This window comes from Dendropsophus ebraccatus, chromosome 1, assembly GCF_027789765.1.
Source record: "Dendropsophus ebraccatus isolate aDenEbr1 chromosome 1, aDenEbr1.pat, whole genome shotgun sequence".
In the NCBI taxonomy this organism is placed as follows: Eukaryota; Metazoa; Chordata; class Amphibia; order Anura; family Hylidae; genus Dendropsophus; species Dendropsophus ebraccatus.
In genome coordinates, this window is record NC_091454.1 from 11,652,115 (window position 1) to 11,678,579 (window position 26,465).

A 26,465-nucleotide genomic window follows, 5' to 3' on the forward strand; every position below is an offset into this window, starting at 1 on the left:
CAACAACACGAAAGTGAGAAGTGTGCTCTGTGTGAAGGTGACTGAGGGCCTAATATATACCGCGCAGGCTACCGCTCCTCTTCATCACTGAAAACAGCACGGGGGAGGGTCTGTGTTCTGTACTTTGCTGCAACTACCCCATTTTTAGGGTATGTCCACACTACGGAATCCCGGCAAGTCACCCGACGCGGATTCCACAGCTCACTCATTCTTCGGGCGGATGGCGGAATCTGCCAAACCATAGAATGAAGCCTATGAAACTAGTGGAGATGTGCATGGCCGTGAGCTGTGGAATCTGTGGTGGGTGATCCACCGGAATTACGTATTCTGGACATACCCTGACAGTCCACAACCTGCAGCTGGTTGTGAGCGTCACCATACTGCCCCAGCACCCCATCTATAAGGGTACATTGCTATATTCTCTATATTACCTGCTTCCACTAACTATAATCTTACTTTATAATACATATAATTTTACATTTTGCCTCTTAGGCTTTGTTCACATTGTCTTCTCAGCTTAAAGGGGTTGGCCACTTTATTGTAAAATTGCTCAGTGTACAGTATAAGTAACTGTACTCACTGTGTATACTGACAGCAGCTCCCTGTGTACCTCATAGAGCTAATATCAGACTCCCTTCCTCCAGGCTTGGCTGCCCTGCTCTGGTGGTGTTTTGGTCCATAAGATTGCTTACATGGAGGAGCATGTGACCAGGCCCCCCCCCCCCCCCCCCCCCCCCCCCCCCCCCCCCCCCCCCCCCCCCCCCCCCCCCCCCGTGTCCACCACTGAGCCTGTATATGTCTATGGAGGACACAGTGGACAGGGCATGGTCACATGCTCCTCCATCTGCAAGTGGCCAACCCCTTTAAAAAACAACTGGGAGATGTATCCCAATTATATGGTTTGTCATTTGTTGCCCATAGCAACCAATCACAGCACAACTTTCATTTTACCAGAGCAATGTGAGAAATGAAAGCTGAGCTGTGATTGGTTGTTATGGGCAAGAAAGAGAATTGTACTATATAACCTCCCTCATGGACCAACATTAATAGGTTGGGCCCAGATTACAAATCTATCTGAATCCAAAATTGTCTGGTTTTGCCTATAGCAACCAATCACAGCTCAGCTTTCATTTGATCGGAGCTTGTTAAAATATAAAAGCTGAGCTGTGATTGGTTGCTAGGGACAAAACCAGACAGTTTTCCATTCAGGCAGATGAGTTCTATTCTTACCCCTATAGCTTCTGCCACCCCTCCCCATACCTGCCTCCCCTAGTAGTGAGTTGGCGGTTTCAGCCCAGAAATTTCTTATGGTGGCCCTTAGTGATGTGACCATCTCTTACTAGCGATTACAATATGTTGCCTTCTGCAACAGCCTTGGACAGGGAACTGGCAGGAGACACCGTGGAAGGCCTCCGATTACACCAGAGAAGGCCTGAGGACACCAGGGAACATGGTAAGGTGAGTTATTACTTTATACTACAATTATCAGTCGTCGGCCGCACATCGATATCACACGCAGTGATGCCTGCTCGATGCCCAATGATTTTAGGTCAGGACCTAAAAAAACGATCAGCTGATGATCATTTCATCGGCTGATAGTTCTCTCTATTACACGGATAGATAGGGCCCTGTGTAATAGGGCCCTTAGTCTCTGAAAGAATTTTGTAAGGACCTGCACCTCTACCTCTAATTTTGTCATTGGTGCCAATGTGCACCATCACTGCTTGGTCTTAACCAGCTCTTCCCAGTAATCTGCCAACCAGATCTGCGATATGTTAAACTTAAATTTAAAGCGACTCTGTACCCACAATCTGACCCCCCAAACCACTTGTACCTTCGGATAGATGCTTTTTATCCAAGATCTGTCCTGGGGTCCGTTTGGCAGGTGATGCAGTTATTGTCCTAAAAAACAACTGTTAAACTTGCAGCCCTGTGCCCAACGGCCGGGGCTTAGAGTATCTGTGCCCTAATGTTGCACCACCCCTATGTCCCTCCACCCCCCCCCCCCCCCCCCGCTTCTTCATCATTAGGAATGTCCCTAGAACATTTTCTCCTGTCTGAACATTGCACAGGTGCCTTAACGATCCAGCCCATGTTCAGTATTCACACAGCTGATGGATAGGAGACAATCTGCCTGGAGCATTCCTAATGATGAGGAGGGCGAGGAGGAGGGACAGAGAGGTTGTGCCAGCCTAATGCATACACAATCTAAGCCCCGGCCGTTGGGCACGGGGCTGCAAGTTTAAGAGTTGTTTTTTAGGACAATAACTGCATCACCTGCACAGATCTTGGATTAAAAGCAGCTATCCGAAGGTACAAGTGGTTTGGGGAAGGGGGGGTCAGATTATAGGTACACAGTCACTTTAAGAACTGGATATGCACAACCCTGTAAAAAGGGTGCACAATGCCATCATACCATCAATGCTAATACAGGCAATACAAGAGGAAAGTGTATATCATAACAGCATTGACACAGCATGTAGTATCCCGAAAAAGCTTTATTATACATAGCAATACAAACAGTATAGTAATATAAACAACATTTTACAATCAGCCCAACAATGGGACCATAGCAAAAATAACCTTGGCTGGAAGAACCTACAGTATAACCTACTCCAAGTGTGGTTACCAAAGTTTAATCTCAACAGAGGTGTGAACACAGCCTAAACCAGGGCTGTTAACAGAATAACGCCCCCCCCCAAAAAAAAAAAGTTGATCTGCAGCGTGCTGACATCCAGCTTCCCGAGCAATAAGCTGTTCTTCTTCAGACTACAGTGAGAACAGAGCCAGAAGAAATTGGGTCTGTTCCCTGAGTAATGGCGACGCCTACTGAAGCAAATAGAAACTAAAGTTACAGTACCGCGCCGCGATGCCGTTGCTACATAGAAATGAGAGCCGAAAGCCTCTAGCTCTGTTCTCGCTGTTTAGCGGAAGCCAAACTACTAATTGGTGGGGGAGCCAGGTATTGGCATGACGCCCCCTCCCCGGACAATCCCTTTTATATTGTTACACAGGAAGTTTCTCCCCCACCTTGTGCATTTCAGCTGTTTATTTATATTGATATTTTCTACAGTGGATTAACTATGTGTGAACTCACCCTTACGCCGCATTCACACATCTGTAGATTTGCAGACCTTACGAACGGTGAATGCATGCAATGGATTCTTTCCGGGCAGGGTCTGCAATCTACGGATGTGTGAATGCGGCCTTAGTCTCAGACAGTATCATTTCGTAAGGCATAAATAATCCTCTAAACACCCAACTGCGCAAATCATAGAAATCAATGAGGTCCGTACCAACAATCGTATAGTTTTCTGCAATGACAGAACTAAGGGTTTTAACCATGGAGTTACCCCAAGGATTAGCCAAGACCTCAAAACTCTATGTGAACTGTTATATATATATTTTATTCCAACGTAATAAAGGCCAAATTCAATCATGAAATGTAATAGCTGGGACGTCCCTGGGAATAATAGCTATGATACATAAGAGAATTAAACATAAGGAGGCAAAGACAACACACATTGGCACCAGCCCTAAAGTATGACTGTGGTTACACAGAGTACGAGCGAAGATGGCGGTGTTGCTCAGATAATGATAGTGAATGTGCTTGGGTAGAAATGCCGCAATGAAGGTTAAATGTCACTGCCATCTCTGCTCGCACTACCTGTGTTACAGTCAGCATGTAGCCCTATGTCAGGGTATGTGCACACTATGGAATCCCGACGGAACACCCGCTGCAGATTCCGCAGCTTGTGGCTGCGCGTGTCTCTGTTGCTCCTATAGACTTTATTCTATGGTTTGACAAATTCTGCTGTCCGCTCGAAAAATGAACCTTCTTATTCTTTGGGTGGACAGCAGAATCTAGGAGCAGCAAAGATGCGTGCGACTGGCAGCTGCGGAATCCGCAGTGGGTGTTCCGTTGGGATTCCGTAGTGTGCACGTACCCTCATATTGGAAATCTAGACCCAGAGAGTGATCACCGGGTACCTGCACAGTAAATTCTCCACCAGTCTAAATATTCTACCAGACAGAACTTTGATTTCTCTGGATTACCACTGGTCTCAGGTTATGATACTTGGTGCCCTTTCCCCTGAGATCTTTATACAACCATCCCATACACCGAATGCAGCATGAAGGGGCCCGGTGAAGGTGGCGGTGAAGGTGTGTAAGTGTCTGATGGGGTCACACAGCTCATAAAAGGACAGCTGCCCGGCCTCATAATCCAGACAGATCCTGACTCTATTACTGGAGATCTGATGAGGTAACCGAATCTCTTTTCTGTCATGCGTCACAGAACTCTTATTATTACACTTCCACATACCCCAGGACTTTTTATTATCTCCAATACGTGCATGACCTCCGCTTCTGTCTATACTGGGATAACACATCCCCACCCTCCAACTTCCTGATCTGCTGATCTCCACATCCCAGTAATGTCGCCCTGAGGAGAATCTCCTGCTGCTCATCACCTGATAATAATTCTGGAATCTCTCTGCTGTTTCTGGACGATTCTGCTTCTCTACTGTCTTGGTTGCAGTTTTCAGGTCGTCTGATATAAGGAGATTATTATGAGCGGTGTTTACATCCAGTAATATGTCTGCAGGACCCTCCCCATAGACCCTTATACCTGATATTATGTCACATAATGTGCGGAATGTGTCCGAGATCACAGCCACATCCAGATCATCTACACCATGGGGCTGTCTATCATGTCCCCCTGTGTCCTCATCACCTTCCCCCTCCTCAGGATCACACAAGTCACCTGTGTCTGGTTCCTGTAAGACAGTCAGTGGATCCGCCATGTTACACAGCTCCTCAATGTGTCTCATCTTCCTGGACAGCTCGTCCTTCTTTATTTCTAGCTGCTGGATCAGAGCAGACAGTGACAGTGACTCTTCCTTTTCCTGCCTGGAGATCTCGCTCAGGACCCTCTTCTCCAGGTCGTCCAGCCGTCTCCTGATGTCAGTGAACAGGGCAGTGACTTTCACGGCTTCTCCAGCTGCTTTTTCTTGAGCTTTTCTCCTGCGCTCCTCCACACTCCGGACTCTTTCCTCAGTGTCCTTTCTCCTTGTCATCAGTTTCTGGAGAACATTTCTCAGTTTCTTCTTTTTCTTCTCAGAGGCCTCATATAGCATCTCCACCTGATGACCCCGATGTTCTCCGGCCAAACTGCAGGACACACAGATACAGATGGCGTCCTTCATACAATAATATTTTAAAGGTTCCTTATGGACAGAACATTTCCTCTTCTCCAGGGAAGTGCTGGGCTCAGATAAGACGTGTTCTGGTGACTTGCTGTGAGCTCTCAGGTGTTCATCACAAAGAGAAGCCTCACAGTGCAGACAGGATTTCACAGCAGGTACCGGAGAATGTATACAGTAAGTGCAGCAGATCCCGGTTTCTGTCGGTGTTGGAGGAGTCAGCAGTAAATTCTCCAATAGTTTACATAGAGCTACACACCTCATCAGTGCAGGCCGCTCCTGATACTCTTCTCTGCATTCAGGACAGGAATAAACTCCAGCCCCGTCCTGTGTATCCAGCACACGACCAATACAGAGCCGGCAGAAGTTGTGGCCACATCTCAGCATTACAGGATCTGTATAAGTGATCAGACAGATGGAGCAGTCCAGCTCGCCTCTCAGAGCAGCAGACGCCATGGCTGACAGAGGAAGAGAGGAATGAAACAACAGCTCTCTAGTGCTCAGAAACCAGAGGGCGGGTTATACTTGAGTACACAGGGCAGGGCCGAACAGCACAAGATCAGTCACTATTAACCTGTTCATGGACATCTGTAATGGTATGTTCACACATTCAGGTTTTATTTGCAATTATTGAAAACAAAGCCAGGAATGAATTTGAGAAGAAATCTCAGTCTTTCCCTTATGAAAAGAAAAAAAATACCAATGTGGCACATGACATTTTCTTTCAAGCATTTGTATTATTTCAGGCCTTTTTTCAAGTGTTTTTGACTTTACGTTTGATCTTTTTTTTTTGTGGTTTAGGCATTTTTGTGTGCTGAACTTTTTTCCCCTGCCATCACCTGATGTCATCAGATTCCACCTTTCATTTTCCAAAGTGTCTGTGAGGAATGAAAGGTGGAATCTGATTGGTTGCTAGGGGCAACTGAGCCAGTCTCACTTTACACCGTGTTTGATAAATCTCCACCTATGTGTGTAAGGAAGATCATAAACTTTCATTGACCTCCAGCTAACACCTGGCTGATGGAATTTTTGTTGGCGTTTTAAGGCAGTGTGAAGCCAGCCTAATGGTTGTAATCAATTTCAGACTGGGGTATCTGGGGCCCACCAGAGGAAATGATCCTGGGGGCCCACCAATGAGGAAACAGTAAGAAATGACATGTCAGTCAGTGTTAGTGCAGGTTCTAAAGCTGGGAGCCCACCGGAGGATCCTCTGGTCATCTGGTGGGCCAGTCCGACACTGGCTGTGATTAGAGATGAGCGGACTTACACTATGTTCAGATCCGCGCAAACCCAAATCCTGGTGGCTGAAGAAGAAAGATGCAGTACTAGGGGATTTACATGCCCCCCATCCCCGCATTATTCGTGTCTCCTTGAACTGTAGAGCGCACATTATGACAAAGACCCTTGAGGGTGGCTTCACACACAGGTTTTTTGTGGCTGCTTTCTTGCCCTCAGGGAGGCAAAAAATTTTTATAAAAAATGCCATACACATAAGTGCTGGCATTTTTCAGATGAACAAGCAATTTCATTGATGTGTATGGGAGAGAAACACCAGTTTCCTGAAAAAAAAAACGCCACACCTTCAGCATGATGCGTTTTGGAAAAAATGCCACAGAAACCAAAAACGCAAGAGAGGAGAAAAAGATGCCAAGTATGTGTGGTCTTATGAGCACCTGGCAATTCTTGCCTCTGTCCTACACTTAATTTCACATACTAAGCTGTCTCAATTCGGATATTGAAAGCTGTGGAATCCTCTGTATCAAGATTTTTTTTAACAAGTTTTTCATACTCTTGGCCTATCATTTTATTATTGTCATATATTACACAAAGCTGTTGCAGAGCTCCCTCTAGTGGTGACACATTGTGTGAAAAATGCTGAAAACATATGTTTACAAACTTTGTCACAGTTTTAAAATCTCTCTCGTCTGGCTCTCTCACTGGTCTGCAGAATTAGGTCTCTGCAGGGCCGCTTCTAGCTTTTCTGTGGCCTGAGGCAAAAATTTAAATGCCCCCCCCCCCCCCATTAATACATATACTAGCAGTAATTATACCACACATATAGATATATATATATATATATATATATATATATATATATTTATATATATATATATGTATATATACATACATACATGTACCAGCAGTGTATTTATCGCATACATACATGTACCAGCAGTGTATATACCACATACAGACATGTACCAGACATGACACCTTCACGTGTTTCAACGTCAGTGTATTCTAGAACATTGCCCCGTGGGAAATCAAATATGCAAAAGACCACTGTGAACCAGTCAGACCTTCCTTCAGGAAGGAACAACCAAGCCAAGAAATATCTCCAATCACAGAAACCACCCAAGGAAGGTATCCATCTACAGACAGACTTACTAGGCATTGCTCCCACTAGCCAGAATCCTACTCCACACTGATGAGGGGCAAATACCCTGAAACAGCTGTCTGTGGATGGATACCTTGCTTGGGTGGTTTCCTTGATTGCAGACATTCCTTGTCTTGGTTGTTTCTTCCCGGAGGAAGGTCTGGCTAGTTAACTGACGTCGAGACATGTGATGGTGTCTCTGCAGTGTTCTTTTGCATATTTGATTTCCAAGGGGGCAATGTTCTAGAATACACTGACGTCAAGACACGTGATGGTGTCTCTGTGGTGTTTTGGTTGATCTCCCTGAGGTCAACCAGCGTCCTTTTGCATGCACTTACTAGTCATTGCTCCCACTAGCCAGAAACCTACTCCACACTGATGAGGGGCAAATACCCCAAAACAGCTGTCTGTGGATGGATACCTTGCTTGGGTGGTTTCCTTGATTAGAGACGTTCCTTGGCTTGGTTGTTCCTTCCCGGAGGAAAGTCTGGCTAGTTCACTAACGTCGAGGTGTGATGGTGTATCTGCAGTGTTCTTTTGCATGTACCAGCTGTTTGACCATTGACGGGCATTCCCCCTGCCTCTGTGCCTTAGTTTATCATCTCATGTCTCATGGCTATGTAATCACTTAGAAAGGATGAGAAAGTGAGCTGATGATAATTTATAAAGCATGGGACCTGCATAATCACCCTATCCCTCATCATGCTTTATAGTTCACCTCCCTTGATCAAATGCAGTAACCAACCCTCCATAGTGCCCCCTGTAATGGTCGAGACCACCAATACAGTAATCTACCCCTCAAAGAGCATAATAATTAGTGATAGTGACCTCCTAATAGCAATACCCATACATCTTCCTCTGCAAAGACCCCCTAATACCAGTCAGTCACCCCTCCCTCTTCACAGTGAGCACCTAGAAACATTGCATACCCACCCCAGCATATATCTGCTGTGTAATACACACATGGACATTCATTTATGAAGACCAGCGTACTCGTACGCCAGTCTTAAATTTGTTTCCACCCCCCTTTCCCCTGGCTGGATTCACTAAGAGACATGAATCTGGCCTGTCAGACAGCATTCAACCCGACTGCTGAGGTATTTCGGAAGATTCCAGGCTTTATTCAGGTAGACGTCTTGTAGAATCCACATCCAGCAGTGGGCAAAATGGATGATGGTTAGTCAGGGTGGAGAACAGGTTACTGTAAGCACATGAACACTAAAGGAAATGGCTGAAACTTACAAGAAGAGGGGAGGAGCTACAACATCATAGAAGAGTACAGGAAACCAGGAGGGACAAACTTAAAGAGTCTGAAATGTCTGTAAACCAGGGGTATACTTGTACCTCATGGATTAGGTACCTAAGCATGTAACCTATCCAATTGTTGATATGTGGCATAGGGCATAGCTACTCCAGATGGGAATACCCCTGAGGCTATGTTCACACAACGTATATTTTCGTAAAACCACGGCCGTTGTACAACAGCTGTGATTATTACGAAAAAATACGTTACCTTGCCGTCTATGGGATCCCGGTCGGAGTGTATACACATAGTATACGCTCCGGCTGGGATCCCTAGCGGCGCCGCAAACAACTGACATGTCAGTTTTCTGCACCTGCTATTCATTGAATAGCGGCCGCAAAAAAACATGTCAGTGCACACTATGGAGCGAGCAGCTCTGGCCCCACGCTCCATAGTGTGCAGTGGGGAGTTCTGATGCGGGTACGCACGGATGCTGTACGGACGGGTACTGCAGTACAGGCCAGGATGATCTTTTCAGAGACCGGCCGTTCCGTGATCTGGCCGGTTCACGGAACAGCCGGTCTCTTACTGTGTGTGAACATAGCCTGAAGCTGCGGCGGGGCAGCGCACTGATTGGCTGACCGCCGGGAGACCCCGAAGCAAGCAGGAGCAGGGACCCGGTACAGTATCTTCCCAGCACGCAGGGGTTAATGGCGCTGTGTTTGACATACTCACAAAGGTCTAACAATCCCACTGCCAGTATGTCAGCCCATTGAAGTGAATGGGCAAGTATCTGCAGCAGTTTTCGCAGCGAATTCGCAGCGAGAAATCTGCTCTGGATACGTTGTGTGTGAAGCTACCCTATGGCTATGTTCCCACAACGGGAACATAGTAGGGAAAGGCAGCCATCTTGTTATATAGACAGCCACAAATAATTACCATGTTCATTTTTTTGCAGCCATCTATATTACGAGACGGACTCCTGTAGCGGGAAACATAGCCTCAGAGTGTAACTGCTAAGGGTATCTGTGACCAAATTCCTATCATCCACTTCAAATACTGTAACTTCACAACCCCAACCCCGTGCTGTATGAGAAGTCAGTAGGTCAGAGACTGCAAGTTGTTCAAGGTAATCCTAGTGCCCAGAGGTCTCATTCCTGCACTTCATACTAAGGGGAGAAAAAAAAAGTCCTGTCCGGGGGGAACATACAAGGTTAGTCATTCACAAAGCTACACATGACATTCCAACTGACTTTGCCCAAGAGACTAGTACCCCCAGCTGCCCTGATTATGCCACCAATCCTCTCTCCCCGTGGGTACTACACTTGACAACGCCTCCTAGTGGTGGAATGAATAGAAATCTTAACAAAATAAAGACCTGATGCCCATTGTGTATATATAGGTTTTTTATTAACCTCCAAAGGTTCACGGACCAGGAAAAACTCAACGTGTGAAAGGAGCCTAAGGGCCAGTTCCCACTGAGGAAAATCGCTGGAATTCCGCAGTGGAGAATCCTGCTGGCTTCAGTGTCCCACAGTATCTCTATAGGATGACTTGCACGCCTCCACTCCCACCACTCTCTGCTCAAAGAATTGACATGTCAATTCTTTGAGCGGAGAGATGCGAAGAGTGGAGGCATGCAAGCCCTCCCATTCAAACAGACAGAAGGCTAGATTACGCAAGGAATTTCGGCACCAATTCCATAGTGTGAACCGGCCTTAAGAGAACAAGGGAAACTAAGGGATCACTGAGAATAACAGCCATGACATGACATGGGAATTATCCACAAGGAAAAAAATGGATCATATGGGCGAGGTAAAAGATAAAATTTTGTATCCATGCATGTAGGAGGAGTTAGTCTTGGTGGAAGGAAGTGTTCTGTCTAGATCCAGTATTTAGTGTAGAAAGCAAACACAAACCAGTCTCTGCAAAAGTTAAGCCAGGGCCTGGCTTTGACCAGGACCCCTTACACAGACCAAAGATAGCAACTAAAGACTTTATTCTTTATGCAAGTAACTAAAGCAAGTATGCAGTGCTAAACTCTACTTAGAGGAGAGAAGCCACCTAGGAAAACCCTTGCCCAATCCAGATACCTCTCTAAAAAGTGCAGGGCAGTTACCTGAAGCAAGAGAAACTAACCCCAGTAGGACAAAGCTACCGTGCAAGCATTAAGTATCCTACTGTGCAGCGCAGGACAACTATGAAACCTCGGAAGTCTGCTACACCCAGATAACTGACGACTGGGGCTCGTATTACCCACTTAGGACAGGTATCTCGCAACTATTGGTTCAGAGTCACTATTGGCATCTGTGAGTACGAGTATCTTCTTATCTCATCTGTATCTACACTTGTTCTGGCAGAGAACATTTACTACTTTGGGCAGGGCTCCTCTGGCAACTCCTCTTCTCTTTCTCTACAAAGCGCCTACTACTTCAAGCACTGGTTCTACCTAACTGTCAGCACCAACGTTCTGTGTTAAGAATTGCACTGTATTCATCACGTTTACCCTGAGCTATTATACAGTAAAGTATTATATTTTTTACAAAACACACGGGACTCTGGTCTACTCTGTTAGCACCTACACCTACACACCATCGTACACTTGGGTTATTTGCCCTTTCTGTGAGTGCCGATATCAACAACCTGGGGTGGGTCTGTTACCACTCCAGGCTACTGTGACAAGTGCCTAAGTGACCTTAAACACCCCCGGAGGTTACCGACCATAGGGGCAGTTGGACAAACCAAACACTGCATCACACATGTGTTCTTGCAGATGTCCCCCGAACATAAGACCTGAATGTGATCCCTGCAAGGCCAATCATATATCCATGTGATCTAGTTATAGGGACAGCTGCTATATAGGAGTGACCTGTAGACCCATCTTCTCATTCATCTTGGATTAATAATTCACTGATCAAACCCCTGGTTACCCTCACCAGCTGCTCCCATTTGCTCATCCTCCCTATTTTTATAGAACCTTCCAATACCCAAACTGCAGCATGAAGGGGCTCGGTGAAAGTGGTGGTGAAGGTGTGTAAGTGTTTGATGGGGTAACACAGCTCATAAAAGGACAGCTGCCCGGCCTCATAATCCAGACAGATCCTGACTCTATTACTGGAGATCTGGTGAGGTAACTCCACAACTTTACAGTTATGTATTACTGAATATTTCTTATTCCTGCATTCTCCACGCAAACTCCAGGACTTGATATCATCTCCAATATATGACAGACCTACCTCCCTGTCTATACTGGGATAACACATCCCCACCATCCACTGCCCTGACCCAGAGCTCTGTACATCCCAGTAATGTTGCCCTGAGGAGAATCTCCTGCTGCTCATCACCTGAGAATCATACTGGAATCTCTCTGCTGTTTCTGGACGATTCTGCTTCTCTAGTGTCCAGGTTGCAGTTTTCAGGTCCCACGATATATGGAGATACTTATTAGCGGTGTTTACATCCAGTAATATGTCTGAAAAACTCTTCACATAGATCCCGCTCCTTATACCTGATATTATGTCACATAATGTGCTGAATGTGTCTGAGATCACAGCCACATCCAGATCATCTACATCATGGAGCTGTCTATCATGTCCCCCTGTGTCCTCATCACCTCCTCCCTCCTCAGGATCACACAAGTCACCTGTTTCTGGATCCTGTAAGACAGTCAGTGGATCCGCCATGTTACACAGCTCCTCAATGTGTCTCATCTTCCTGGACAGCTCGTCCTTCTTTATTTCCAGCTGCTGGATCAGAGCAGACAGTGACAGTGACTCTTTCTTTTGCTGCCTGGAGATCTCACTCAGGACCCTCTTCTCCAGGTCGTCCAGCCGTCTCCTGATGTCTGTAAACAGGGCAGTGACTCTCTCGGCTTCTCCAGCTGCTTTTTCTTGAGCTTTTCTCCTGCGCTCCTCCACACTCCGGACTCTTTCCTCAGTCTCCTTCCTCTTTGCCATCAGTTTCTGTAGAACATTTCTCAGTTTCTTCTTCTTCTTCCCAGAGGCCTCATCCAGCATCTCCACCCTGTGTCCCCGATGTTCTCCATCCAATCTGCAGGACACACAGATACAGATGGCGTCCTCGGTGCAGTAATATTCCAGCATCTTCTTATGGACAGAACATTTCCTCTTCTCCAGGGAAGTGCTGGGCTCAGATAAGACGTGTTCTGGTGACTTGCTGTGAGCTCTCAGGTGTTTATCACACAGAGAAGCCTCACACAGCAGACAGGATATCACAGCAGGTACAGCAGAGTCCACACAGTAAGTGCAGCAGATCCCGCTTTCTGTCGGTGTTGGAGGAGTCAGCAGTATATTCTCCATTAGATTACGCAGAGCGATGTTCCTCATCAGTGCAGGCCGCTCCTGATACTCTTCTCTGCATTCAGGACAGGAATAAACTCCAGCCCCGTCCTGTGTATCCAGCACACGACCAATACAGAGCCGGCAGAAGTTGTGGCCACATCTCAGCATTACAGGATCTGTATAAGTGATCAGACAGACGGAACAGTCCAGCTCGTCTCTCAGAGCAGCAGACGCCATGGCTGACGGAGGAAGAGAGAAACAAACTACAGTTCTCCAATGCACTTAACCAGAGGGCGGGTTATACTTGTGTACTCAGGGCAGGGCTGAGCAGCTCTAGATGAGTCAGTCTTAAAGGATTTAACATTCTAAAAATACAAAATACAATACAAAAATACAAATAGAATTATGAGCACTTTGCATTCAAAGGGACGGGCACATGATGTCAGGGCTCAGCCGCGCGCTGCTCCCTTTACTGCTTACTGTGATACTGACTGGCAGGTGCAGCTGCCAGTCAACTTTGGTTTTCTGCTGGAGATTTTAAGACACAATAGTAAACTAGGCTCTATTACAGGCAAGGAGGGAGGGGAATGGGCAGGCTTATATGGGAGGTGAAGTCCAAGCCCCAGGAATAATTGGGGCCTGGGACTTCACCTCCCATATAAGCCTGCCTATTCCACTCCCTCCTTGCCTGCAATAGAGCCTATTTTACTAGGGTGTCTTGACCTAACGTTTCCCTGCATTATGTATCGGTATTCTGACTTTTTGGCTTTTGGACTTTTGACTTCTCTTAAGGAGCATGTTCTTGTACTGCGCCGCTCGCTTGTTACTGACTCGGACCCCTGACCCGGATTTATTGTTTTGTGTCTGTTTTGTCTTTGTTCTGTGTTCACACTTATAAAGGATTAGGGACCGCCGACAAGTTGTCCACTGCTGCTTAGGGCCGTTGAGGCAAATAGGCAGGGACAGGGGTGTCAGGGGCTACACCTGTCCTTTGTCGTCCTGTTCCATATCCTGACACATGATATATATAAGATGCTTTTTGACAAAAAATGAAGAAAGAAACAAACAGTTTTGCAATATTTCTTTTTTTATTTCATACACAGAATATCATAAATGATAATGTTATAAGTTTATTGTACATGTTGTAATGGTTGTGACAATACCAAATGTGTGTATTTTATAGGCCTTGGGACTTACAGAAAAATTATCGTACAAAAAATTGTTATATCGTTCCAATTTAAGCAATAATTTTTCTGTGTGTGTGCAGGCAATGAGCAAACAACTAACAAAAATTTGTTCATGTGTCATTGACCATTAAACCATCGTGAGAGTATATGCACACTACGGATCCCAGGCGGATATCACAAAAGGTTTATTCTTTGGGCAGACGGTGGAATCTGCCTCTTCATAGAATGAAGTCTATGACACAGACGGAGATGCCCGCGAGCGGGGGGCCAGCTGCGGAATCCTCAGTGGGTGTTCCGCCCGGGATCCGTAGTGTGCACATACTCTCACAATGGTTTGATGGTCAACGACATATGAACAAATTTTTGTTAGTCGATTGCTCATTGCCTGAACACACACACATGGAAAGATTATGGCTTAAATTGGAATGATACAACGATTTTTCGTACAATAATCTTTCTGTGTAATACGGCCCTAAGGGACAGCACCTTGACAAATTCTAAGATAACATTACATTTTTATTTTAAGGAAATTACAAGTATACATGATAAATCAGATAGATCAGAAGAAGTGACAACCCCCTTTGCATCATGAGATCTAAGTATAGGGAGAAGCATATATGTAACTACACAGAGCATGGGGTGTATATAGTGCTATATATAGAGATTTTACATCCTGGTCTGTGAACAATGGACAATATTGTGAAATACTGACATTTCTCGCTGAGCCACCTGTCAGTCATCCAAGATGGAAAGAATGCCTGACGTCAGCAGGGGAACGCGATGTCTTATGTTTTCCAGGTGTCTTATGTACTGAGACTTAACCCTTACAGTACCTAGACCAGTGCTTCTCAATTCCAGTTCTTATGTCCCACCAATAGGTCATGATTTGGGGATTTCCCATACAAAAGGACACCTGTGATAATACTTGATGCAACAAGTATAATTATATCACCTGTGATAGTACCTGACAAGTATAATTCTATCACCTGTGACCATACCTGATGCACTGAGTACAATTTTATCACCCTTGATAATACCTGATGCACTAGGTATAATTATATCACCTGTGATAATACCTGATGCACTAGGTATAATTATATCACCTGTGATAACACCTGAGAGCACTTATGAAGCTCTCAAAGAATGCTGGGAGTTGTAGTTTTCTGAGGGGCAACCCCTTGAGTTGTCTACTCATTTGTACTTCAAATTCCAGCACATCCTGAGGACTGCAGTAAATGCTGGGAGTTGTAGTAATTGCAGCTGTTGTACTTGGAGGGTCCTGGGTGCATTGTACACTGGATGCTGTGTGGGAGATTAGAATATATAGGTTAGTGTGTGGAAGTGACCCCAGAACAGCACTAATAGGGGATAAAACAAAGGGGCCCTTATTTACTACTGGGGCACAGGGGGGATACATGTACTGTATGTGGCTGCACAGGTGGGATACATGTACTGTATGTGGCTGCACAGGTGGGATACATGCACTGTATGTGGCTGCACAGGTGGGATACATGTACTGTATGTGGCTGCACAGGTGGGATACATGTACTGTACGTAGCTGCTTAAGGGAGGGGGGGATTGAAAGAGAAATACATCTATGTTGCAGGGAGAGGGGGACACATTTATTGTACTTGGAGGGTCCTGGGTGCATTGTACACTGGATGCTGTGTGGGAGATTAGAATATATAGGTTAGTGTGTGGAAGTGACCCCAGAACAGCACTAATAGGGGATAAAACAAAGGGGCCCTTATTTACTACTGGAGCACAGGGGGGATACATGTACTGTATGTGGCTGCACAGGTGGGATACATGTACTGTATGTGGCTGCACAGGTGGGATACATGTACTGTATGTGGCTGCACAGGTGGGATACATGTACTGTATGTGGCTGCACAGGTGGGATACATGTACTGTACTTGGCTGCTTAAGCGAGGGGGGGATTGAAAGAGAAATACATCTATGTTGCAGGGAGAGGGGGACACATTTATTGGCAAAAGGGCATAAACTTACAATAAAACTTACAGCATCTGGGGGGGCTCTGCACTTTCTCTTAAACTTCCAGCAGCCAGACAGACACACTGACAATAATCACTCACTTTCAGAGCTGCTGCTGTTGCTCCTCTTCACAGTCCCGTCCCTTGCAGCCATAACCCTGCAGACAGGTTTCCTCCAGCCCCTGTCACCACATCCCGTCCCTGGCAGCCATAACCCTGCAGGCAGGTTCCCTCCAGCCCCTGTCACCACATCCCGTCCCTGGCAGCCATAACCCTGCAGGATCCCTCCAGCCCCTGTCATCACATGCTCTCTCCTCTCCTCCTCACACAAGGTATGCCGGACAGTGGAGTACAGGAGCGGGAGGGGCTGTCAGCAGCAGCAGCGAGTAGGAGGAGAGAGAAAAGAAGAGCCAGCCCCAGCCGGGCACAGCATCCAGTGACTTAGTGGGCCCACTAAGTAGCAAGGCCCACACTTCCTGGGTGCTGATGTCGCCTGGGGGGCCCCTCTATTGGCCTGGGCCCCTGTGCAACTGAACATGCTGCACAAGTGATATGTCTGCCCCTGGGGCTGAGGTTTTAGTTTGATAGTACTAGGTCAGTTTCTAGATGTGTACGGAGTCCGCTTGAAAGAGAGGAAGCAGATTATAAAGGAAGGTGCGTTGGAGTTGCTTGTTAATGTCGTGGCGGCCAGGTGGGTGGAGGTCCTTGGAGTTAGTGTAAAATATTTAGAAAATGAGGGGTCCCATACAGTTCCCCTCAGCCTTAAATGATGTGGAAAGTTTTGGTGTCTGGCACATTTTGGGCTCTCCGAGAGGGGTGGTCTCTCTTGGGGAGTTGGTTGGTTAATTGTCACAATTCCCATCCAGGAAAACCTTGGCCAAGTAAGGGTCCAGTGGTCAACTGTCATGATGAGAGACTTACCTGTTTGCGTACCTGTGATGTCTGCGGCTCCCTCGCGATGTAAGGAACAAGGGAAATGATGAGAAGCCCATCCACTCTGATTACACTGCCACACCTCAGCGAATCAGCAGCCAGATGGGTGGTCCTGAGTTGGCAGCCTCTCGGAATAAGGAGGATGAGTGTCCAGCAAAGATGCCGGGCCAATCACTGGGCGATTTTGCAGCAAATTGGGTGGGAGATTTAAATAGGCATCTAACTCCTAAGAGACACCTGTGATAGTCTTGGGTTCTGCCCTTCTACACTAGCTTCCTATGTTGTGCTGTAAGTGTATTTCTGTGACCCCTTACCTCCAGCTTGTTCTCTGACCTTGGCTTTTTGTCTTGCAATTTGGTACTCCATTTCTGACTGTGCTTCTGACTCCAGCGCGGCTTACGGTATTCCTTCTAGTATCTCATTTTGTATTGCACAGTTCTCTCGGAATTGACACCTGGCATGTTCCTGGTTTTCTCGTGTACTGTTTTTTGGCCTGACATGACTGCCTGACCATTCTAAGAGCCCCAGCACTTAGCAGAGTAGGGACTGTCACCCAGTTGGGGTCTGCCATTTATGACAGCATGCAGAGTAGGGACTGTCACCCAGTTGGGGTTTGCCATTTATGACAGCAGGCAGAGTAGGTTAGGACAGAGCACTGGGTTATAGTTTGGGCTCATTGTACCCCACTTAACGTGACAGTCCATCACAATGTTCCCAAAGTATGATGGTGTCTCTCCACTTTACACATTCCCTGGGTCTTCTTGAATAGACCATAAAGATAAATCTTATACTGCACACATGTGTTAAAGCTCTAATCCAGTCTGGTGAGTTTTATTGCCCGGTACTGTAGTAAACCTGGGCAAGTATCTAAGAGCATCCAAAAAAGAATATAAAAGAAACCCGTAAGGATTACACTCAGCTTAGATGATGCGTTTCGCGCATTCTGGCTTACTCATGATTAGGCGTACATGCGCAAAACGCGCCATATGAGCAATGTGTAACCCTTACAGGTCCTTTTATATACTTTTTTGAATCTGTAATAAAGTTTATATATTTTAACATCACTTTTTGGAAGTGCTGGATCCACACATTTTTTTCCTGCTCCTCTATCTAAGAGTATGCCCCAATAGATAAACAAAGAAATAAGGAATGAGGCCTACAATGAGTGTGCTAATGTGGTTTGGTGCCCACCTTAATGCCTGTACACATGCGCGTACCTGTTGGATTCTCCAGCACTTCAACATCACAATCCGGTTGATGGATGCCTTTCTTAGTCATTAATTGGCTTATGAAGAATCCAGGAACCAGGTCAGGTATTTCCCCCCCCCGAGTTGTGACAACATCAGAACTAAAATCCCTACTGGCGGGGGTCCTGGAGCCTTTGACAGGGCGCTTTGCGGGCACGGGGAGAGGTAAGTAGTGGTTATGTATTATGTTTCCCACCAACACTCCTAGACGTTAAATTTTTAAAATTACCTTTAAGGCACGGACCCCTCTTCTGGAAAAGCCTTTAACCCCTTACCCAATAACTAAGAAGCCATGTTATTACTTTTTTAGCCAACAATCCCACTGTAAAAATGGGTCAAGTACACAAATTTTATAACTATCCTAAAAGGGTCAATTATAATCATAATGTTTAATGTCACTGGAAAAAATGGCCATAGACTTATACAGAAATATCGGCATTCCAGGAGTACATCATATCCAGTAGCACCCAGACAGGTATATACACAGCAGATCATACACCCATGTGATCTAGTCATAGGAATCATCCCCCGTAGCCCTGTTATAATTATGTTTTTGACATTAAAAATCCACCAATTGCAATCCCGATTTTCCTTACCAGTTTGTAAGGTTATGATGGTTTCTCCCAGTTGCTGCCTACCCTTAATATATTTAAAGAACCTTCCCAAACACCTAGTACAGCATGAAGGGGCTCGGTGAAGGTGTGTAAGTGTCTGATGGGGTCACACAGCTCATAAAAGGACAGCTGCCCGGCCTCATAATCCAGGCAGATCCTGAATCTATTACTGGAGATATTATCAGGTAACCAGATCCCTTTCCTGTTATGTATTACTGAATACTCATTATTACTCCTCCTCATACACCAGGACTTGTTATTATATCCAAGGTATGAGTGATCCCCCCTCCTGTCTATACTGGGATATCTATGTCCATTGTGTTCTCCAATCAGATAGCAGGACACACAAATACAAGCAGAATCCTCAGTGCAGTAATATTCCAGGATCTTCTTATGGACACTCTGCTGATACTCTTCTCTGCATTCAGGACAGGAATAAACTCCAGCCCCGTCCTGTGTATCCAGCACACGACCAATACAGACCCGGCAGAAGTTGTGGCCACATCTCAGCATTACAGGATCTGTATAAGTGATCAGACAGATGGAACAGTCCAGCTCGTCTCTCAGAGCAGCAGACGCCATGGCTGACAGAGACAGGAAACAATACCAGTTCAAGTCTCCGATTTGGGGAATCCAGAGGGCGGGTTATACTTGTGTAAACAGGGCAGGGCTAAACAACACAAGATCAGTAACTATTAACCTCTTAATGGACATCTGTAAGAATTTTATATATATATATATATATATATATATATTCAATCCGCTGCATATTTATGGGCTACATTGCAATTAAATATTAAGAACCTGGTTGTTACTTACCGTAAAGATTCTTGAGGGGTCTATATATTTTAAATAACCATGGGCCAAATAATCATTCAACATTAATTTCTTCCAGCTTCCCAATACATCTGAATGTTTGGCACTGCTTAAAATGCATGTGTTCCTTATGGGGATGAGTAAGTATAGCCAGACAGTTCTAGCCTCAGCTTATGACTCCAGAACAAAAGGGTCAGGTGTTGAAAAGCCATCACGATGCAATGACCCTTCTCTTTACCAACACCATCTCAGTGGAGAATTGTGAGACCTCCAAACACCTTATACTGTTGGCTGAGCCCAACTGAGCCCAAGTCCAAACCTAATTAGATCATTGTTAATGATCGCCTCTCCTCGATTTTGAACGATAGAGAGGAATGGTTCTTGAAGGTGTGTCAACCCTGGATAACATATCTTGACCCAAGTTCCGGGAGAGTTTAGGTGGAATGCCTGTTGGGAGGAGCGCGGGATGTAAGTGGGTTCCCTTTGTCTTTTGTGATTGTCCTGTCTATGTCTGTTATGTGTGATGTTATGAGATAAGGTTTTTTATTTTATTTTTTTTTTTCATTTTGTTCTGCTTGAATGACGGGTGGGAACTGGTAATGTATATTGGGACACCCTGGTATGAAGTACTGTTGGATAACAGTGATTGGGTATCTTATTACATATGCATCGGGGTCTGTAGGAAGAATATTTCCACTTTTCTACCTTTGTTATGGCTAGCCTATGTTGGGCCTTAATGTTATTGCCTATGTTGGGCATATTGTCTGTATCTTTTAAAAACATTGGAAAAATGTAATAAAATCTTATGAAAACCAAATTGATAAAAACATTCCAGTCATTAACACATGGATTAAACCTGGCACCTGGATTTATGACCCACTACATGGACTAAACCTGGCACCTGGATTTATGACCCACTACATGGACTAAACCTGGCACCTGGATTTATGACCCACTACATGGACGCACTCCACAGATTAGACTGAACTGACCAAGAATCTTGGACTTCTAAATAAGCTTTAATTTACAACAAGTCCTTTCTATTGCCCTATCTTATCTATGTGATGTATATACCCCCCCCCCCCCATTCACAGATGTCTCACTTTTCCTATAACATCCCTAAAATGTTGTGCTGTTTCTGTAAGTTATTAATTTGTGAACTTGTCTGACGAAGATTTTTTTTGAATCCTGAAAGCTCTAACAACTTTTTGTGGGCCAATAAAGGTTTCACTCCTAAAATACTTTGATCACAAGTATTTACTACGATATAGCTTGAAAACAAAAAATGACAATAATAATGCACATGCCCATTAATGATATACACAGAGTTTTATTAACCCCCAAATTACCCAGCAGTTACACAGATCTGGTGTCCCCAATGATGATACAAGCAGAAAAAAATAAGGCACACTTTCTGTGATCCATTATCATCATAAAAATAATCATGAAGAGACAAATAAAAACAGGACTAGATAATAGCCACGGATATGTTTCATGTTATGTCAGAACCGGAAGGACGGTATGGGATGCGATGGTTCTATAATATTGTACTTGTGTTCTGACTTCTATACATCCACAGTCATGTTCAGGTGGTTGTAAACATTTGAAATATTATAATTCTTTGTGCGTAATAAGGACAAATATGTAGCCACCACCAACATAAGCGTGGCAGCTAGACACTGCGTGGATTTTCTCCTATGGTTTTTTCCAGTTGTTGCCTTTCCCTCTTATCTTTAAAGAACCTGCCCATAGAGATAGTGCAACATGAAGGGGCTCGGTGAAGGTGGTGGTGAAGGTGTGTAAGTGTCTGATGGGGTCACACAGCTCATAAAAGGACAGCTGCCCGGCCTCATAATCCAGACAGATCCTGAATCTATTACTGGAGATATTGTCAGGTATCTGGGTCTCAACACAGTTATGCCTCACTGAATACCTATTATTATACATCTTTAAACACCAGGACTTCTTGTTGTCTCCAATGTATGACCGATATCCCCTCCTGCCTATACTGGGATAACACATACCCACCCTCAAACTCCCAGATCTACTGATCTCCACATCCCAGTAATGTCGCCCTGAGGAGAATCTCCTGCTGCTCATCACCTGATAAATCTGGAATCTCTCTGCTGTTTCTGGACGATTTTGCTCCTCTCTTTTGTAGGTTGCAGTTTTTAGGTCATCTGATATAAGAAGATTATTATTAGCAGTGTTTACATCCAGTAATATATCTGCAGGATCCTCAAAGATACCGCTCATTATACCTGATATTATGTTACATAATGTGCAGAATGTGTCTGAGATCACAGCCACATCCAGATCATCTACACCATGGGGCTGTCTATCATGTCCCCCTGTGTCCTCATCACCTCCCCCCTCCTCAGGATCACACAAGTCACCTGAGTCTGGTTCCTGTAAGACAGTCAGTGGATCCGCCATGTTACACAGCTCCTCAATGTGTCTCATCTTCCTGGACAGCTCGTCCTTCTTTATTTCCAGCTGCTGGATCAGAGCAGACAGTGACAGTGACTCTTCCTTTTCCTGCCTGGAGATCTCGCTCAGGACCTTATTCTCCAGGTCGTCCAGCCGTCTCCTGATGTCTGTAAACAGGGTAGTGACTCTCTCGGCTTCTCCAGCTGCTTTTTCTTGAGCTTTTCTCCTGCACTCTTCCACATTCTGAACTCTTTCTTCAGTTTCCTCTCTCATTGTCATAAGTTTCTGAAGAACATTTCTCAGTTTCTTCTTCTTCTTTTCAGAGCCCTCATCTAGTGACTCCACCTGGTGTCCCCGGTGTTCTCCTGCTGAACAATAAACACAAAGACAAGCAGAGTCCTCAGTACAGTAATATTCCAGGACCTTCTTATGGACAGAACATTTCCTCTTCTCCAGGGAAGTGCTGGGCTCAGATAAGACGTGTTCTGGTGACTTGCTGTGAGCTCTCAGGTGTTTATCACACAGAGAAGCCTCACAGTGCAGACAGGATATCACAGCAGGTACAGCAGAGTCCACACAGTAAGTGCAGCAGATCCCGCTTTCTGTCTGTGTTGGAGGAGTCAGCAGTATATTCTCCATTAGATTACGCAGAGCGATGTCCCTCATCAGTGCAGGCCGCTCCTGATACTCTTCTCTACATTCAGGACAGGAATAAACTCCAGCCCCGTCCTGTGTATCCAGCACACGACCAATACAGAGCCGGCAGAAGTTGTGGCCACATCTCAGCATTACAGGATCTGTATAAGTGATCAGACAGATGGAACAGTCCAGCTCGTCTCTCAGAGCAGCAGACGCCATGGCTGACGGAGGAGGAAGAGGGAAACGAAACTACAGAAACCAGAGGGCGGGTTATACTTGTGTACACAGGGCAGGGCTGAGCAGCACAACATCAGTCACTATTAACCTCTTAATGAACGTCTGTAAGAAATATAAAAATATATGTATGTTCAATCTGCTATATATTTTTGGCCAACATTGTGGTCACATACTATATAAAGAGCCTGGTTGTTACTTACAGTAAGATTCTTAAGGTGCCAATAACCGTGGGTCAAGCAATCATTTGAGTTATCTTTCCCAGCTTCCCAATACACTTGGATGTTTGGCACAGGTGAAGATTACGTTTGGAGATAAACATATATATGGGAAGTTTCACACGTACAGGGATAGCAGTGAGTTACACAGCAAAATCCGCTGCAATTCCTGGTACTGCCGCAGGCAGCTTGGTCCATGGCTCCCACGTCCTCTGCACGTCATGACTCACAACACTGCACGTCCCACAAGGGGGAATGTCTTATTTCTCTTCCCCTGGCTGGGGGGAGAGAAATAAGATATAGTCAGAAAATAAGACATTGGGGGGAGATTTATCAAACTGGTGTAAACTAGAATTGTCTTAGTTACCTCTAGCAACCAATCAGATTCCACCTTTCATTTTTCAAAGAATCTGTGAGGAATGGAAAGTGGAATCTTATTGGTTCCTAGGGGCCACTCTACTTTACACCAGTTCGATAAATCTCCCCCATAGCCTGTTTTTGAGTAATCTATATCATAAAAATGAAAGTCTGTCTGTCTGTCTGTCCCATATAGACTTCCAAATGCCAGAACTGTTTGACCCCAAATTTGGCAGGCAGATACATTGGGTGCCCGGGAAGGTTATAGTGAAGGTCCCGTCCCCGCCAGATGTACAGGAGAGGAGGGGGATGCAGAAGAGCGCCCCATAGAGATGAATGGGAAAATCTCCACACTGCACACACAGGTGACATAATTAGCTGCAGCTTTGCCCAGCAGTAAATGGCAGTTGGGAGCCTTAGCAACCAATAGGATTACTGCTTTCATTTTCACAGGGAGCAATGGTTGCTAGGGCAGCTGCCTCACAACATCCACAGTAATAACTGGTAGACCCCCTACTCCTTTTATACAGTACATGTATACAGGACCCCTTACTCCATCTATACAGTACATGTATATAGGGCCCCCTACTCCATCTATACAGTACATGTATACAGGGCCCCCTACGGGCAGTATTACCAGCTGCTGCTGCCCTAAGCACTAAACCTGAGGACGCCCCATCCTCACTAACCAATTAGCATCATGATAGATTGGTAGGTAATAGCTCCGGAGGTCACATTTAACACCAACATTTCAGACCTTACCAATACCACCATACTGTGACTGGAAAACACTACCATACCAGACCTGACCAATACCACCATACTGTGACTGGATAACACTGCCATACCAGACCTGAACAATACCGCCATACTGTGACTGGATAACACTGCCATACCAGACCTGACCAATACCACCATACTGTGACTGGATAACACTGCCATACCAGACCTGACCAATACTGCCATACTGTGACTGGATAACACCGCCATACCAGACCTGACCAATACCGCCATACTGTGACTGGATAACACTGCCATACCAGACCTGACCAATACTGCCACACTGTGACTGGATAACCCCGCCATACCAGTCTTGACCAATACTGCCATACTGTGACTGGATAACACTGCCATACTACACCTGACCAATACCACCATACTGTGACTGGATAACACTGCTATACCAGACCTGACCAATACCGCCATACCACACCTGACCAATACCCCCATACCATGACTGGATAACACTGCCACACCAGACCTGACCAATACTACCATACCTCCCTTCGAAAAGACTAGATTTTCTGACAAGTCTGAACAGGAGGTGGAAGACTAGAAAAAAAAAAAAAAATTTAAGTTGTTTCCTTCCCTCTGCTCTCTGGTGCTGCGCCCATGCAATGTGCTGCCCTAGGCAGACCACGAGTGCCTAATGGTAAATACGACCTTGCAGGTATACAGGACACTACAGGTGCACGGGACCGCCACCAACTATACACGACAGGTATACAGGACGCCAAACTATACACTACAGGTATACAGGACCTCCACCGACTTTATACTACAGGTATACAGGACCCCAAACTATACACTTCAGGTATACAGAACCTCCACAAACTATATACTACAGGTATACAGCACCCCCACCAACTCTATACTACAGTTATACAGGACCCAAAACTATACACTACAGGTATACAGGAACTTCAACTATATACGACAGGTATACAGGACCCCAAACTATACACTACAGGTATACATCACCTCCACCAACTCTATACTACAGGTATACAGGACCCTCAAACTATACAGTACAGGTATACAGGACCCCCGAACTATATACTACAGAACACTACAGGTATACAGGACCCCAAAACTATACACTAGAGGTATACAGGACCTCCACCAACTATACACTACAGGTATACAGGACCCCAAAAGTGTACACTACAGGTATACAGGACCTCTATCAACTATATACTACAGGTATACAGGACCCCAAACTATACACTACAGGTATACAGCACCCCCACCAACTCTATACTACAGGTATACAGGATCCCAAACTATACACTACAGGTATATACAGGACCCCAAAACTATACACTACAGGTGTACAGGAACTCCACCAACTATATACTACAGGTATACAAGACCTCCACCAACTATACACTACAGGTATTCAGGACCCTCAAACTATAAACTACAGGTATAAAAGACCTCCACCAACTATACATTACAGGTATACAGCACCTTCACCAACTATATATTACAGGTATACAGGACCTCCAACTATACAGTACAGGTATACAGGACCTCTACCAGCTATACACTGCAGGTATACAGTACTTCCCAAACTATACAGTACAGGTACACAGCCCCCCCCCCCCAATTATACACTACTGGTAGACAGGACCTCCCTCAACTATACACTTCAGGTATACAACCCCCCCCCCCCCCAATTATACACTACAGGTATACGGGACCCCCTCAACTATACACTACAGATATACAGCCCCCCAACTATACACTACAGGTACATAGATTGGCCTCCTGGGCACCTTAGAATAAATCTAATTAACACACTGAAACTTTATACCCGGGCAGCACCGGGTACATTTTCTAGTAAATAATATAAGGCACTGTCTTATTTTTGGGGAAACACAATACAAAG

General features: G+C 45.3%; 3 protein-coding genes across 3 annotated transcripts; all 3 read right to left on the reverse strand.

The window, feature by feature from the left end:
* Positions 1–2,696: 2,696 nt before the first annotated feature.
* On the reverse strand, positions 2,697–5,672 carry LOC138788832 (E3 ubiquitin-protein ligase TRIM11-like). The gene has a single exon (XM_069967160.1). It carries the CDS (start codon positions 5,658–5,660, stop codon positions 4,065–4,067), a length of 1,596 nt encoding a protein of 531 aa, XP_069823261.1. The 5' UTR covers positions 5,661–5,672; the 3' UTR covers positions 2,697–4,064.
* Positions 5,673–9,935: 4,263 nt separating this feature from the next.
* On the reverse strand, positions 9,936–13,393 carry LOC138788824 (E3 ubiquitin/ISG15 ligase TRIM25-like). Its single transcript, XM_069967147.1, has one exon. The coding sequence runs from the start codon at positions 13,360–13,362 to the stop codon at positions 11,710–11,712; it is 1,653 nt and encodes a 550-aa protein (XP_069823248.1). The 5' UTR covers positions 13,363–13,393; the 3' UTR covers positions 9,936–11,709.
* Positions 13,394–21,226: 7,833 nt separating this feature from the next.
* Positions 21,227–23,229, reverse strand: LOC138772028 (E3 ubiquitin/ISG15 ligase TRIM25-like). The gene has a single exon (XM_069952109.1). The coding sequence runs from the start codon at positions 23,202–23,204 to the stop codon at positions 21,612–21,614; it is 1,593 nt and encodes a 530-aa protein (XP_069808210.1). The 5' UTR covers positions 23,205–23,229; the 3' UTR covers positions 21,227–21,611.
* Positions 23,230–26,465: the final 3,236 nt, after the last annotated feature.